At 30.9% G+C, this 17,199-nt stretch overlaps 3 protein-coding genes across 3 annotated transcripts in view; 1 reads left to right on the forward strand and 2 right to left on the reverse strand.

Annotated features, from left to right (window-relative positions):
- Window positions 1–17,199, reverse strand: part of LOC113399382 (uncharacterized protein C14orf119) — a 292,988-nt gene that overhangs the window by 218,129 nt on the left and 57,660 nt on the right. The window lies entirely within an intron of this gene.
- On the reverse strand, window positions 7–11,307 carry LOC113399473 (zinc finger protein 761-like). The gene is made up of 10 exons (XM_026638615.2): window positions 10,939–11,307; window positions 10,111–10,288; window positions 8,921–9,022; window positions 7,715–7,881; window positions 7,017–7,231; window positions 5,850–5,991; window positions 5,523–5,648; window positions 4,053–4,177; window positions 1,862–1,981; window positions 7–346 (listed from the first exon to the last, which is right to left on the reverse strand). Exons 1-10 carry the CDS (start codon window positions 11,299–11,301, stop codon window positions 274–276), a joined length of 1,611 nt encoding a protein of 536 aa, XP_026494400.2. The 5' UTR covers window positions 11,302–11,307; the 3' UTR covers window positions 7–273.
- Window positions 11,656–17,199, forward strand: part of LOC113399472 (RNA helicase aquarius) — a 75,818-nt gene continuing 70,274 nt past the window's right edge. The window contains exons 1-6 of the mRNA XM_026638614.2: window positions 11,656–11,832; window positions 12,801–12,901; window positions 14,098–14,254; window positions 14,716–14,920; window positions 15,356–15,548; window positions 16,106–16,259. Of these exons, the coding sequence (XP_026494399.1) occupies window positions 11,746–11,832; window positions 12,801–12,901; window positions 14,098–14,254; window positions 14,716–14,920; window positions 15,356–15,548; window positions 16,106–16,259 (897 nt within the window). The 5' untranslated portion in view covers window positions 11,656–11,745. The remainder of the gene's footprint in view (window positions 11,833–12,800; window positions 12,902–14,097; window positions 14,255–14,715; window positions 14,921–15,355; window positions 15,549–16,105; window positions 16,260–17,199) is intronic.

The following is a 17,199-nucleotide window of genomic DNA, read 5'->3' on the forward strand; positions in this document are numbered from 1 at the left end:
TTATACAAAAAAAATGACAAACATTTATACAAGGCATACATTATGGTGGTTATAGTACGTCATTTCTGATGTCATTTGTCAATTGTAGCTCATGGCATTCCGTGATACTTCTAAGAATTAAAGATACGTCGTTGACCATAATTATTTGAAATGCTAAAGTTCTTCTGTTGCAGAATTTAAAAAATTGACAGATTATCCTCATTGGCTGCACAAAACTTGTTTGGAAATCTCTATAAAGTTGATCAGATTTCATCGTAGAATATTTTATTTAATCTATTTTGCATCACTGCCATTTGCCTGAATGCCGTGTAGTGTTCTTTTATGCTTCCACATATCTCCCGAACGTCTGATGAAAAAAGAGTTCTTATATATTGTAGAATAAAATTTACGAACTTACACAAAGAATATAGCAGATACAGATAAACTAGCGACATCTATAATAATTTTTTGGAACTATTTATTTGAAAGATTAGTAACCATAGTATGACGATGGAATGTTACATTTTTGCCTAAAATTAGTTTTAGTCGACGAGGAAACTAAAATGGTTATAAAAAGACATCCTAATTGTACATACGTACTCTATGTTGGTAGTGTCCAGATTTACGCGAACAGTTGCGTCAAGGCAAATTGGAGAAAGAAGGTAATATATAATCCACATATTTATTGATACTTAAATATGATAATATACTCAACGGTTCAATTAATCGCCCACCCTGTTTTATAGTAACAGTTTTACGTGTGTCTTATAGAGCTTAAGTTTTTACTATCGTTGGGTACTAGTTCCGTGAAAAAAAATAAGTTTTTTTTAAAGTTAATTGAGTAAAAGCTTTTATTATTTCATTTTTGCTAATGAAAATATTTAAATAATTCCATAGTAAAATAACAAGTTAAAAGTGATATTAGGTATTCTTCCACTAAGTATATATTACCAAAAAAACTCGATTAGTAACAGTTCTAATTGTTGTTGACAGTGTATATGTTTATAATGTGAACACTATTCTATATAGTAACGAAAAATACTTCAATTATTTAAACATAAAATTAGTATCATATTAGGAACGCTTAGAACAAAATGTAGAGGCACAGTTATAAAAACTATATGTTAATAGTTTGTGTGATTGGATGCTTGGTACATGTATTCTAGTGAAACAAGACATAAACGTCGAGTTCTTTGACTAAAATAAATGTGATAAAAAAGAGATAGATATACTTTACTTGATGCCTAATAAAGTAAGAGCCTAACAAAGTTTAAAGTTATATATTAAGAATATGGAGTTTAACCCGGAATACAAAATAACTGCTGATTAAAGAATATAAATGTTTCGAAATTTCTTCCGTGTGAGTTCTGTTTAGTTCTATTTCTTCACGATATTATCGTCCTCTCGACTGGTACGAGGTTATTAACACAAATACACTAGAAAATCTTAGTAATATTTTTGTGTACCACATCTACGTATTCTGCATATTAAGCTCATTCGCTTTTTAGATTTCTTTAATAACATTCTTTAAAGCAATTTAAAGCTGCTAGAGCAAAAAGGACCTAAGATACTTTTTTTTTTTCAGTATTACTGATTTGGACCTCGGGAAAAGTCCTTCACAAAAAAAATATTAAAAAAATATATATTTTGGTCCCTTTTAGTGTTGATCCCTTTATTTAAGATATTTAGTGACATCATGTTCGGGGGAGATGACTACAAGTTTAACATTTTATTTTCCATCGAAATTAGATGATAAATTAAAAGAAAACAAATAAACATAGAAAATGATTTACAGTAATTAGTGTCACTCTATTCTAACACTTAATGTTCTTAAAGGATGATATGTTTTTCTATTCAAAGAGTATTATAAAATACAACATACCTAAAGGCAGTTCCACACACGTCACACTCGTGTGGCTTCTCCCCTGTATGTATTAGAGTGTGGACGGTACGAGCGTAGGGCCTTCGGAATGCAGCGCCACAAATATCGCATTTGTATGGCCTGGAAGAGAATAAGGGTCAAGTTCCAGTGGAAGAAACTATCGCTTTATATTACTGACATTTAAAAAAATGTTCCCACAATACATGTAGATATAATATAGCAACTGTAAAACTTAAGTATTATGGTAAAATATTTATGTACTCAAAAATAAATATTTACAAATTCAAACGTACAGGTTTATATATTATTGTTTAAGTATTTTGCTTAAAATTAAAAATCTAGGTTTAAAGCCTCTTTGAATAATATTCATGGATTTATAAATAGATGTTCTAAGTTATTTTACATATTCTAACATAGTCATCGTGGAGGTGCTCAACCTAAATGAACCGGTCAGCCGGCAGAAGAAATTGCTCGGCTGCGAGAGATTTTACTGCTTCTCGGCCTCGACTCCTGATGTTTATCTACTATCAACTTTAATTACGTAAACAAATTCCATAAATCTTATATATTTCAGTTTCTTTACTCATATATCCATGGTTTTATGTGACAGTTGAATTACTCAATATTCTCTCGAAACGTATTTACTATTTATTTTACAATAAATATAAGTAATTAAAATTAAAGACTTTAAATTAAGTAATGTTTATTTTTGAGCGATTAGATTGGTTGCATAGTAACGCCATCTGTTGGCGTTTCGTTTTAACTATGAATGACGTCCGAAACATAACGAGAGCACACAAAGGGTATTTTGTATTGATGAATTATAATTTTCAACAATACGCTATCAATTGTAATATTTTATTTTAACGCTAAGCGTTATAAGTTATTTTTTTATGAGAATATTTTTATGTAGCTTGTCAATGTGAATTTAGAATTTGTAATGAATTTGTACATATTTTCAGTTTATTCACAAACATGTTGTAAAATTACGCTTTATGAAAGTGTACAGCTAAATTATGACTACTAAATGTTTTTTTTTAGATAAATATCAACTCATTGTTAAACATATTTATCGGGATGGCAGTTTGTATTTACAACATTTATCTGTCAAACCATGCGAAAATTCTCTAAATATTTCGCTTGACTGTAGAGATCAAAGTCAATTAAAAATATTTGTATACTTACAACTTTATTTAAGATAAAATCCAACGAAAGATACTTTTTTATGGTCAACATATGGAGTCAATAAGGAAAAGAAAATCGAGTTCGCGGGTATTTTTACAAGTTAGTTATTATTTTCCCTTACTGGGGAGCTTAAATGTAAAGAATTACAGAATCGCATTTAAATTATTATATATATATGGCATTAGTAGTAAAGATAACATCTGACTTGTCATCTTGGTAACGAGCAAGATTAATATTATATACTTTTAGAATACGTATTGTTACCGTCTGACAGCCAACTCTAGTATCACGCGCTCTTTGATTAAATCAAATAGCGCGCGCTTGGGAGGCTTCCTGTTACACACTTCCGTCCCTGTTCACGAAAGTGGCAGGAAAGAAGAAGAAATAAGCGATACATTAAATAAATAAGAGATAGAAGAACATTAAATATACAAGTACGATTAATCCGCAATAGTCTTGATAAAACAGATGATTGCTTAGACACTTCGTAAGACAGATCCATAGGCAGATTAGCAATTTTGACAATTGCTTATGTTTGTAGTGTACTTAGTAAACTACTTAGAATGTGCAAGTTTTCGAGTGATAATTATACATGGAAAATATTGCAAAATGTAAAAAATAGCGTATTCGTTATAATTCATCGCGAGAGCTTACTTCGGAAGTGTATATAATACTATAAGTAAATACCTATATATCAATTAATTGTATGTGTTTTATACATGATTTATTATTTATCACCTTTCAACCTCACCTCTCACCACTCGAGCTGGGTGGTTTGTTAAGTACAGGTCATTGTACCGTTGTTATATTTTATTGACACTATTAAACTTTGATACTCGCAAGTCATTAAGGTAGTGCAGGTGAGATGTTTAATATCAAGATATAAAGGGAGACCAGTTCGGTTCGATTCTTGTCTCTGGTACTCGCGTTTCCTGACGCAGGGCTCCTTACAAAAACGAGGGCAGTAGAATGTAGATAAGTATCCAGCATGAATATCGTCAGTAACCTTTGGTCGGTGTGTATGCGCGCGTGTTCACGCAAGCGTGCAGCGGCAGTGAACGTCTTGGGGCAGGCGGCGCACGCAAAGGGGCGTTCGCCGGTGTGCGTCCGCCGATGGTCGTCGCGCTCCACCTGCCACGCACACAACTTCACACAGTGTCCTATGAAAAAAATTCTGGGAACCTTCTTAAACTATGGATTGTTATTATTGCGAATGTGTTCACTTTTTGTAATGACGATCGAAGCTTCGTTACTGATGTATCAAGATTTAGTTTTTCTTTTGTTTTTACTTAATAATATTGTTCTACTGTGTTATTCTTTTTTTGACACATTAGATATATACCTAAAATACTTTTTTAAACTTAATATATGATTAGAAATTTATAATCTGTTAAGCACTGAAAATTAACCCTAAATAAATTTAAATTCATTTGCTAAAACGTTTAATCGAACGAAATTTCTTTATAAATTATACTTAGAAGATAGACATAAATAATTGAAGTCAGATATTTTTTGCTACTTCACAAAAAGTTATTACAACAGCGGTCCCACTTGAGGCAGTTCGACTTAAAGTCACAAAGTATATTATAAGCGAAAAGTTTCCTAGATTAAATATGTTCTGTGAAAGTTACAAGTAAAGAACATTGAAACTCTAGCTTACAGTGTTCCCAAAGGTGTCGAGAACACAAGACTGCTGTATTCCCGCCAAAAAGTTAAAACTCATTGAAACTTTTATCTCCGAACCGTGTGTTTCATATAAAATACTTTTCAATTGTTTTTAAATATCATTCAATACGAATAGATGTTAATAGTTCAAGTCTGAAAGTCAAAATATTCTTCGAATCTGTCTTGACGGTTAAGTTTACTGACAAACATCGGGGTAACGGATTCAAATCCCGGGTCGAATCAAAGTAAAAGTTATAGGGTTTTTGTATGAAGAAATGAATAGTAGCAGCTTGGAGTTAGAAAAGCCCATATATCCGTTGTTTTGCTGACTAGTGATAATACTATAACGGAATAGAGAGTGCACCTGTGTTTGCCTTTACACTTGTGCTTTACAATATGCACTGCGCAGATGTTCAGTTTCTTTGATTGTATAAATATTATGGCTATCACACAAGTAAGATTAATCGAATTATTGAATTGTTAATTTATAAGTAAGTTAAATATATATAGTTAAAAACGATCTCAATAATAATATATCTAAATATAATCTCTAAAAAATACCAATAATATTTAATCCATCATTCGGAAGTTAAATCATAAACAAAACCAGTTTAAAACCATTGATGCATTTTGATCTTAAAGTACTAGATAATTATAAAAGATAAACTAAATAACATTTAAATTAAAAAAGTGCATTTAGACAGGAGTATTGGAAGGAAAAGTCGTGCTTGTCTTTGTCTTTTGAACTTCCTTGTCAATTTATATATAATTTATTCTATAAATGGTTCGTAAAATTTTATAACACACTGACCTTAACTTTAAAGGCCTTCGAGCACAGGTCGCAAGGATACGGTCGCTCCCCAGTGTGCATACGCATATGAATTGCCAAGTGGCCGGACTGGTTAAATCGACGACCGCAGACTCTACATGGGTAACCCTTCAAAATTTGCATAATATTATTATTCCATATTTTTCTCAAATTTCAATAAAACCTTTATGTGCAGGTGTATAATCAGCAAGTCAGAAAATGAGTAATTTTTTACTACTAGATAGAAAATAAAATAGTATTATTTTGGTGAATCACAAAAAGTAAAGATGAAAATACTGTGATAGATTTTTAAAAATAAAAAATACTTACAGGCTTTGTTACTTTATGCATTTTTTTATGTGTGTGCAAAGCGCACATGCTCCCCAAAACCTTGTCACATTCCTCACAGACATACGCCATGAGCGGCGAGCCGGGCGGGCGGTCTTCGCCCCGCTTGTGACGATAGAGCTCTCTATGTGCAAGCCATCAAGATTAGACGAAATAAATTATCAGCGACAATAAAAGCTCTATACAGAATTTATAAAATATTATAGAGTTTTAAAAAATGTCTAAATGAATATTCAGACTATTTTATATATACATATAATGTATTATATAGATGCCTTCTTTCTAGAACATGTGAAGTGGGTCCTAGTAGCTGAGTTTTCGATATGTCTGAGTGTGTATGGAAGCGTCAAAACCTTCTCCAAGAAGAGAAGTGACCTCTACGAAGGCGAAGGCTACCACTAGAGTTTTTACAAGCTGGCACTTTTATATGTAACGATTTATATTAACGAATATAAAAAAGTTATTAATTACTGTAAAATCATAACTGCGTGAAATAATGTTAAGATTATTGAATTGCAATTCCGGTCCTCTGAGCGTAAATATACCAGCCTTCCCATCACTATTATTGGCAAAAAGTCGGGTTGTCAAAACATTAAAAAAAAATAACGCTTCATAAATATGCTATTAAATAACATAAAGCTACTGGAATTGATTGGTCTTGCATGGTCTCACATCATGGCGCACATGTCATGGTGCGACTCGCATGGTCGCAGATACAATCCTGACCTATACGTAAAAGCTTCACACTCAGTTACAAACCTACAATTATGAACACTCAAGAAGTAAACATCGAATAAACATTGACTTTCAAGCTTGTATTTAACATTTCATGTTTCAGTGCAGAAATTTGAGTACATACAGATGTGTATGTATTTTAGTTGTATTATTTCAAATAGAGAGTCAGATTGGCAAATTAGTCATCTGATGGTAAAGTGGCCCACAAGCATTGACGCTTTAAGTAGCAATAATCATTCCTTATATCGTCAATGTACCACCGACGTTGGGAACTAAGATGTTATGTCCCTCGTGGCTGTAGTTCCATACGCTTACCCACCCTTAAAACCGGAACACGACGATAATTAGTATTGCTGTTTGGAGGTAGAATATCGGATGATTGCGACCACTAAGTTGTATGTGTTCAATAATCACCTGGCTGTAGCGAAAAGTTGATTACAAGATCCACAGTTCCACATCTTGTTGCTGTTGCAAGTGTTGTACGGACGGCGTTGCCTGGTCGTTGGCTTGTGACTTTCAATCTCGTGAAATTTTAATTGTTCCTCGTTATCACATTGCTTGCCGCAAATATTACAAAATATATAATTTTCGGAAATTGGTAATATGTTTGTTTCTAAAATTGTTTCCTCCTGGCAACATTAAAAAAACACAAGATATATGTATTATACTAATATAGACTCCGCGCGTTTTCATTCGCGTTGCGGTTAAAGGAAATCGAAAACAAAATTAAATCATTAAGAATCAGTTAGATGATGCATAGTTATTGTTATTTTTATCGTTTTAATTACTGAAAGCCTCAACAACTTCGTATACTAGCCGCGTTGCCGTGTAAAAGTCACTGGTTCGATCCTGACCCCTTGATTTTCGTACCCTCTCCAGAGATAAGCTTTACGCTTATTAAGAAGGGAAAATAAGTATACTCTATATTACATGTATTTTCTTGAACAATTGTATTTAGTTAGTGAATAAGAGTTTAATTTAAACCTTACTAATAATAATACTTATGTAGCTTAATTTTTTTTCAGTAATAATAATTAATTAATGATTTTAATGCAGACTATTTTTTTTCAAAGACTTACAAAATACTTGTCAAAGAGAAGAAATATTCTCACTGATTGTATCGGGTAGAAATCTTCTTGCCCGAAGCATGTCAGTCGGTGTCGATCTAACGCTTCCCCGGTTGCGAACAAGTAACTGCAGTATTCGCACACGAACATAGAACTGAGCCTTCGCGAACCCACGGAACCTTTGCCACTGATATCCGAGCAACATAGTAGCTCTAAAACAAGATTATATCTTTATAGACAAGCAACCCAAAAATAGTCTACTGCTGAGCAAAGATTACGTGCTTACACGTTTATTCCACTTGGTACACGAGGATGCGTTGGTTGATACACATTAGATAGGGTACCAATATCGAGAGAAATCCTGCATAAGGATTTCTCTCGATATTTTCCTTCACCGCAGATCACACGTGAAAACTAAATGGTTCTTGTACGTATTTGAAGCCGCTATCTTCGTTTTACATTACATACATTAACAGCCTGTAAATTTCCCACTGCTGGGCTAAGGCCTCCTCTCCCTTTAGAGGACTTCTCCTTTTCGTTTGGAGCATATTCCATCGCACTGCTCCAATGCGGGTTGATGAATTCACATGGCAGAATTTCGTTGAAATTAGACACATGCCGGTTTCCTCACGATATTTTCCTTCGCCACCGAGCACGAGATGAATTATAAACACAAATTAAGCACATGAAAATTCAGTGGTGCTTGTCTGGGTTTGAACCCGCAATCATCGGTTAAGATGCACGCGTTCTAACCATTGGGCCATCTCGGCTCATGCTATGCTATGCTGTCTTCGTTTAAGAATGTTAATATCTACATAGTCTATCCTCTGTCCAACTCTCTCTCTCTTTGACTATTATAAATATAAATTATTTACAGATAAAAAGATATTACGTCCAATAATAATGTTTACTTATTCATTTAGAGTAACTTGAACATTCGTCATTTTAAGCAGCTCAAAATGCTCTTTAAAGATTTATCGGTTAGCGTCACCTCAAGGATCTGAGTCAAGCGCTCTTCAATGTACCTATTCATTCACACATACACCACTTAACGTACTGGCACTTGATATTTGAAAAGCCACAAATATACTCTTACTGAAAACAATACCTATTCTATCGTGATATTATGACGTCCACTACATTGTAGTTTTTAACATTCATCCTAATTAAGTTTTGCCGTATCTTTTAGCTGGCATTTTCCAGGGAAGAACAGTGGGTATGTATGTCAATAGCGGGCTAATGATTACTCACCGCGGGGTTCGGATTCAAGCGCGGTCGACAGCACTCGCTCGCACACACCGCACACCAGCCAATCGCACTCGGAACTGATATTTGGTTCTGTAGTAAAAACAACTATATTATTATGAATAAAAAAATAAATCCAAAATTAAAAAAATTGATTCTATTTTTGAAAAACGCACGCTATATTATATTCACTTTTTCTTTAAATAGTAATAAGTGTCCACGTTTAGTAGTACATGCAATTTGCTGACCTATTTTATAAAGTGCACAGTGCAATGCAATGTTCGTCCTTTTGTCGTTGGTCCGTCGTTCGTAGTCAGGCGTTTCGTACCAAAAATAAGAGAAAATCAAGGCATTCGACCTAATTGCATTGCTGAACTATGTTTAGGAAGAATATGCTTTAGAAAGAATAGGAAATACAAAATATACGTGTAAAGCAAATTATTTAGTGAGACGTACAATTTTAATTAATTAGATATCTTTTACGAGAATTCAATTAGCATCATATACGACATTGTAACTTAATAATTAAAAAAGAGGTTTTTAATAATAAACTTTAATTTAATCGATATTACAAGAAGTGTTCGGTATGAATTTAGAAGGTTCTAGAAGAAAATGTAAAATTAGTGGGCGGATATGTGAGGGATCACATTTGCAAGAAGTAACTAATTAAGGATATGACTAGGAAGTCTAGACTCTCTAAAAATGAAAGAAATTCATTTGAGAACTTGCGTTGCACGTTAAAGGTACTCTTTTATGGAAAGCATTTATTAAGATACTTCGACTTGTAACCATTTGTCAGCTTGACCTAGGTATCAGGATCGATTACACCATAACAACTATAATTAATTATAGGAAAATGTCTATTGAACCTTTATATTAATATTTATGTCTTATAATTGACATATAATTTAAAAATATTTTAATAATCATTTTAAAATCAATACCAAGTACCAATTTTCTTGATAATACGTAATCAAAATATACAACGTACATAGACATAACCTTACAGAATTATTAATAAATTTAAATGCCTATTTGCTTTTGAAAAAGCCTATGTGTATATCTGACTCGCGTTCTCTTAGTGTTTTTATTTGTAACGTTTAAAGATAAATATGAACACTATCTCTATCTACTGCTTTTGGAATATAAGTACCTACTATAGGTTTTCTAAGACTAGATACAAAGCGTGTCTTCACCTTCCAAAGTATTATTGATAGCAGAAGGCAATAAAGGACTCGTTTCGTGCTCCAATGGGTGATCGGAAGTGTGTGTAGAAATTGTGTGATCAAGTAAATCCGTATCGGTAGTGAATATTTCGTGGCATATAACGCACGAATGTAACGCTAATATATCGGGATCTATATTTTCTGCAGCCTGAAAATTTTAAAGTTTTAATATATGCATATCAATAATAAGATATATTATACAGGATGAATTTTCCAAGCGGATGATGACGACCGACTCACAAATCCTAAGTCCAAATAAGGATCTTGAGGCCTGTTTTTTGTATATATATCTAGTTATATATTAGTTATTTTTTGAAAATTTAATGAAGCAGCGTTAGCTTTTATCGAATATAGTCCTGAGGGCCTTTAAGCTCTTTTTGATAATTCTTGTAGTTTCCAGATACACATGAAGTACTCAATTTATATATAACTAACTAGATTAATAAATCTGATTAAATAAGTGTCATGTAAGCACTCTTTTATCGAATATCTTAGTATCGTAATTTTATAAGATTAATTAAATGTACAGTCTTCAAATGTTCTAACTAAAATACGACTGAGAAAAGCCAGTAAAAAATTTTACATACATTAGTAAAATAAAAAAATTGCTTAAGACTGAAAAAACATTGTGAAAAAATGTGGCCACTGTAAGGAAATACAGTGTATTGTATTTTTAATGTTATAATTAAATTAAAAATATTTTATAAATTAATATTCGAAATTTAAATATATCCACATACACTCGTAATTATTATTAAACACACAATTTTACAAGTATTCGCTTATATATATTTTAACCTTGTTTTTATCTGAAGATGCTTGAACAGGAAGTAAAAATTGGTTGACTATATTATCGTCTAGTAATATAGGCTCATAGTTGTATGAATTATCTGATTGCACAACGTATAATTCTGAGTTTTGTTCTATGTCCAAAATGGAAGTGTTATCAACATTAAAAAACCGGCCAGAATTATTAGAATTAAATGATAAATGATTTTCTACTGTTGAAATAATTTCTTCTGTAACTTTTACAAGATCTTTATCATTTAATACAGAATCAGTGACCACAGCGTCACTGTTAAAAATAAGATCATCTGCGCTGTAATGCTCACTTATAGATTCAGTCAACTCTTTGTAAGGAAAATCAGATGGGTCGAACATTGTTTTGTATGCCTGAAACAAAATATGTTTCATAAAATATTATTTTATTCATATAAAATTGTAATTGGGTAGAAGCTTAGACAACTTAAATTATTTTACACAATAACAATTGCATTTAATAAGGTACCTAATCAATCATGGTAAACCTATAAATTATATCAATGTATGTATACGAAAGATTGGTATTATTAAAAGTTTAAAATAGTTAAATTTTACATATGCATATAAATATACTGTATGTAGGAATTTACAATACAATTTTCTTTTTTTAAGGATTTATTACGTACTATTTTAGAACGCATTCGTATTTCCCTTACAAGTTAGTTATGACTTATGACATTGACATCATTTCGTTTGACATATAAACATTGTTGATAAACGAAAACTTCTTGCCCATAAGTTTTGGTGTTATTTTCATAAAGTAGTAGTTCAGAATAAATCAAAATGAAAGTAGACGTACAACCTTCCCCGGATAAACCGAAAATACCTTTACCTACACTCTCTCAAATTAACGCCGATAGAATAACTCTGGTTAGTATAGCTAGGAAGGTTATATTTGCGGCATAAATTATTTAAATGTTTCCATTTCAGTTTAGTTTTAAATATCACTAATAATATTCTTAAAGTATCTTCTAGTTTGCATATAATTAACAAATACAAATGAAAACTATTGAGTATTTTGTATATATTCAAGTAAAGCATTTTGAGGTTGTTATTTAGGTTTCGACATATTTTACAATTCTGTAATATTTATTATTATTGCAAAATAATAAAATAAACATTTTAATTACATATTACAATCAAAATACAGAATTATTGATCTTTTAAAAAGCAATAATATTAGAGGGTTATTTTAGTTTTTATACTTCCTCATTTATAGTGTAGGTTAATATGGAATAATATGAAAAAAATATAAAAATTATATTAATGCATATCCTCAAATATCTATCTGTGACATGATAAAAAAACACCAAAAATAATCTGCAAAAATGTTTTTAGTAAATAGTAATAAATAACCAGAGACTGTCTTTATAACAAGTACAATTAAGATTTTTAGTTTACTTTTATTTCCATTTAAAAGAAAAGAAAAATGCACATTATATTATAAAGTTAGTGAATACCAATCAATCAATAAAATAAATTATGAAATTGGAAATTGTCTAAGCTCTTATTAAAAATGGAATAACAATAAGTTTAAATTAGGTGAAACATAAATATTTTCTTGCTACAAATATACATTTTTTAATCATTAGCAAATACTCAACAAATAAAACTTAAAAGGCATCCTTAAACCTTGGTACAGCATAAGTAAATATAAATTAGACTGATATTTTTATATTAGTATGTTAATTATTGTAAATATTTAAGATAATTATTTAAATATATCATGTAGGCTTCCTTTTATAACAACAAGGGAGCCCACTGGTCTTTACACAAACAAATCTATGTGACACTCCTCATTGAATTTAAAATCAATATGGTTGTTATAATGTTTACAGCTCGCAAATCAGTACTGGTCACCACAAACTAAGGATGATCACTTACCTTACGATGATGCTATTGTGGAATCTATATACCAAGCAGAAATATTGGGCTCTAGGTAAATATTATTTTACTGTAAATATTAATTGTGTTATAAATTTTTATGTCTAGGCCTTATTGAATTGAATAAGTGACTGTTTCAGGGTCATTGGCCTAATAGATTGGGTGCACTGACCTCATTTATTTTTTAAATTTTGCCAGTTTTAATAGCCATGGGTGATGATCATTACTCCTTGAGCAAAAGTTGGAGTTTAAAAAAATATATTTTATATTTAGTATATGATATATAAAATAAAATTAATAATTAATTTAAATTTTATAAAATGTATATGTTTAATAATTTTTAATATTAATAATTAAATTTGGTTGGTTGGTTGAATGGTTGGATGTGACTTTTTTTATTAATATTAATTACAATAAAATGTTACTTTATTTACACTACATTTATAATATTTAATTCTAAATATATTTATTATTATTTCTCATCAATGAATATTATGATTAATAATTATTATTTCATTTCAGACAGTATAGAAGATTATTCTACTTCTTTTTGTCTAACTTTTATTATTATTGAATTTGTTTATTTTGAAAATTTTCTAATTATATCTTGTTACATAGAAAAATGAGGAAAATTCAAAGTCAATTAATATAATAATTAATAAAACCTCATAAATTAATAACATTCATCATTTATACAAAGCAATAAACATTGACGACCTCCGTGGTCGAGTAGTGTGTACACCGGTTTTCATGGGTACGCCACTCCGAGGTCCTGGGTTCGATTCCCGGCCGAGTCGATGTAGAAAAAGTTCATTAGTTTTCTATGTTGTCTTGGGTCTGGGTGTATGTGGTACCGTCGTTACTTCTGATTTTCCATAACACAAGTGCTTTAGCTACTTACATTGGGATCAGAGTAATGTATGTGATGTTGTCCAATATTTATTTATATTTATTTATTATTGTTCATATATTTTTCTTGGTATAATCTTTATTTAGGTAAATGTCATTATGTTGAACTAGTAGCTAACTGATGTTGGTTGGCTCATTTGCAAGTCCACCTACACTAGCAAATGAGCCACCCGACAGCACTTAGTCATTTACATCGCCAAAGTCCCACCAACCTTGGGAGCTACTATGTTATGATTATTTCACTGTGATTGGTGATGATGATGATAACTGCTTTAAGATGTGAAAGGGCACATAAATTATATTATTGTATATATATTAATTAATTATTTATTTCTTTTCCAGTTTTGCAGTACGACGTATAATGATGCTAGAGTTTTCCCAGTACTTAGAAAATTACTTGTGGCCGCACTATGAGTCCGGGAAAGCCTCTCACTCACATATGATGTCTATCATTGTTATGATTAATGAGAAATTTCGTGAAAGAGTGCCGGCTTGGCAGGTTAGATACAATTCATTATTCAGTAGTTTACTCTTATCAACTAATCAGTTATATTATTAAATGTTTAATTTTAAACAGTTATAAAATGCCCTACAAAAATTGGATATTAAGGCTGTGTTTGTAAACTTAATTTAATATATTTTTAGTACTGTTTCTAGTTTATGTTCCTATAGGAGGAATATGATGCCTTATTTTATCTATCTAGTAACATAAAACCTTGTTCTTATAATCAGAATACTATTAATAATATCTGTATTTTTTTTCGTATATACTACTTAAGGAAGTAAATTGGTTTCAATTAAGCTTTAAATTGAGAAAGGAATTTCGTCATAAAAACGATTTGCTTAGAAAATCTATAAAAATAGATTTCACGTAAAATATGCTTTTTATAAATTATTAATCCTGACAGCTGAGTTAACTTTATTGGAATTATGCTATATTATGTAATAATTAAATTTCAGGCATTCCTCAAAAAGCCAGACCACTTTCCAGGATTTTTCGAGCAAGTTTTAAGAGCGAGTATCAAAGAAGAGGCCAGTAATATGCGTGAACAGACTGCATTGTTACTGTTCTTGAATCACTGCTTCGGCAGTATGGAAGTGCAATTGTGCCGTGACCAAGTCAAGAGGCTCGTGTCGCTTAGCATGTGGATCAGTTTACAAGAAGGTCAGTTCCATAAATAATTAATTTTATTGCTAAGTGACGAATAGGCTTGTTTTCAAAAAAACATTCAAGCTAGGACAATATTAAACTTAAATTAATAAAAGTAGATAACTTAAATGCTTATTGGAATTGACAGAAATATTTATTGATATTCTCAAACTTGAAAATCTAAATTAAGTAAGGTAATCTTACCTATATTTGTGCAATGTCTAGTAGTCGCAAACATATGATTTATTCGAAAACATAAGTATGTTCTTAGAACTCTTTCAAATTTGAGATTATGCATTGGATAAATAAACATACAATACTAACACTTCTAGCAATAAAATATTTCATACATATAGTAATGTACTAAAATAATATTACTAAGAGAAATTATATTAATACAAGAAAATAAATAATATTAAGTTGTACTTAATCCATTTTATTTCATTTTAGGAAGAAGAAATCAAGAATTTAAAGCTGTGCCCAAATGGCGTAAATATTGGCGAGCGATACAAAAGAAAGATAAACCGGAGCTGTTAGATAAATTAAACTGGGAAAGGCACTACTTACAGCGACTGTTGATTAAGTTTACCAGGATTCTGGAGAGTATACCCGAGACAGGCGATGCTGATGTTCATGCTATCAGGTAAGAATCTTGATACTAAATTATTAAATCAATACCCTATAAAATAATTGGTGTAACTCAGGTGTGAAGGAAAATATCATTAGGTAACCTTGAAGTGCTGTTTGATAATCTGCCGGATGTCTATATTGCGGCAGCATAGTGAAATAAACTCTAAATGCTTTTTATATTGTGTTACCAATAAGTATCATGTAGTAAAACTTAACATATTATATTTGTAATCATACATTTATTTCACATATTCATTAGAGATTACTCAGATGTTCAAAATCAAAATATTCTTTATTTAACAGCTCACAAAAGTACTCTTCATTCGTCACGTTAGTGTTGAATTAAATGTAAAGATATCGATTGTCGAAATGCAGCTAAGCCTGAGGATTAATGCGTTCTCGCTATAATTACACTAGTATACTCTTCCTCCATACTACAATGCAGTAATATAACATTGAATCACTGGTATATAGCATAGCAGGTCTTCAGCTACTTTTACTAGTAGACACATTTCTTCTATTTTTAGAATAGTCCAATTTTATTATAGGAATAATTTAATTTTCTTGTAGATATTGCGAGCGCTTCTTGGAGCTGATGATTGACCTGGAAGCACTGCTACCCACTAGGAGGTTCTTCAACACAGTGATGGATGACTGTCACCTCGTGGTGCGATGCCAGCTGGCCCCCCTCGCGCGGAGACCCGAGGGCCAACTCTTCGCTCAGGTATGTTTTTCTATAAGCTATAAATAAGTTTTATTATAAAGAAAAGCGGCATCCTTATGACTAACGATTTTAAAATAGTTTTAAACACTTGTAAAAATGTGTTCTCATTATTGGTGATAATATTTTTTAAGCTCATTTCGGTAACAAAAAACACTGAAAGTTAAATATATTAATCTTTACTCGGAAAGTTAAAAGCAATATAATTTGTTAAGTACATGTATTATGACCAACTAAAACTAAACAAATTTTTCAGGATAAAAAATTGCTAACCTTTTTTAACACACTTTACAAAGAGAAAAGTTTTAGGTTTACTTATTTTATTAATAATTTTGTCGCATTATTATTTCGTAAATTTATAAATGTCATATCATTTGAAAAGTGATCTAGAGAAAAGCGATTATTTGTCATAATTTAATACTCATCACTGATTGGGCTCGTGGTAATTAAACCGCGATTATAGTTACTGAAAAAACATATGATATTACTGTTAACTTATATTTTTACTCAAATAAAATAGTAATAATTTTTAAACGAATTTTACCTACATTCGATTACCTAAACTGGGTACATAACCAGATGGTTACTTACCCCTCTGAGTATGTACCACCCACTCATAACATATTCTACCACTGCCTGTGTAACTACAGGCACAAGAGACATAATTTATTGCTATATTAATTTATCTTCATTTCTTAGGAATGTTAAGGGTAAATTCTAAGTAAAATGATATCTACATTTGATTTCTAAGTAAAAATAGAATCACTAAAATTTTTATATAAACAAGCATTTCATATTAATAAATAATTATTTCTTTCATTTTAATAGGTTAAAATTAAATATTATTAAAAAAACAAATAAACTTAGAATTAAAACACAAGTATGTCTAGCACAGCTTTATTTCAATAAAATGAATAAAGTTAATACATATATCTAAAAGTTG

This window comes from Vanessa tameamea, chromosome 19 (genome assembly GCF_037043105.1).
Source record: "Vanessa tameamea isolate UH-Manoa-2023 chromosome 19, ilVanTame1 primary haplotype, whole genome shotgun sequence".
Lineage (NCBI taxonomy): Eukaryota > Metazoa > Arthropoda > Insecta > Lepidoptera > Nymphalidae > Vanessa > Vanessa tameamea.

Coding starts and splice junctions, on each gene's coding strand:
- LOC113399473 (XM_026638615.2), bottom strand. CDS start 11,301: ATGTTCGACCCATCTGATTTTCCTTACAAAGAGTTGACTGAATCTATA. Junction 5,649..5,849: donor TGCATAAAGTAACAAAGCCT/GTAAGTATTTTT, acceptor CAAATTTTGAAG/GGTTACCCATGTAGAGTCTG. Junction 347..1,861: donor GTGTGTGGAACTGCCTTTAG/GTATGTTGTATT, acceptor TTTTTTCATCAG/ACGTTCGGGAGATATGTGGA.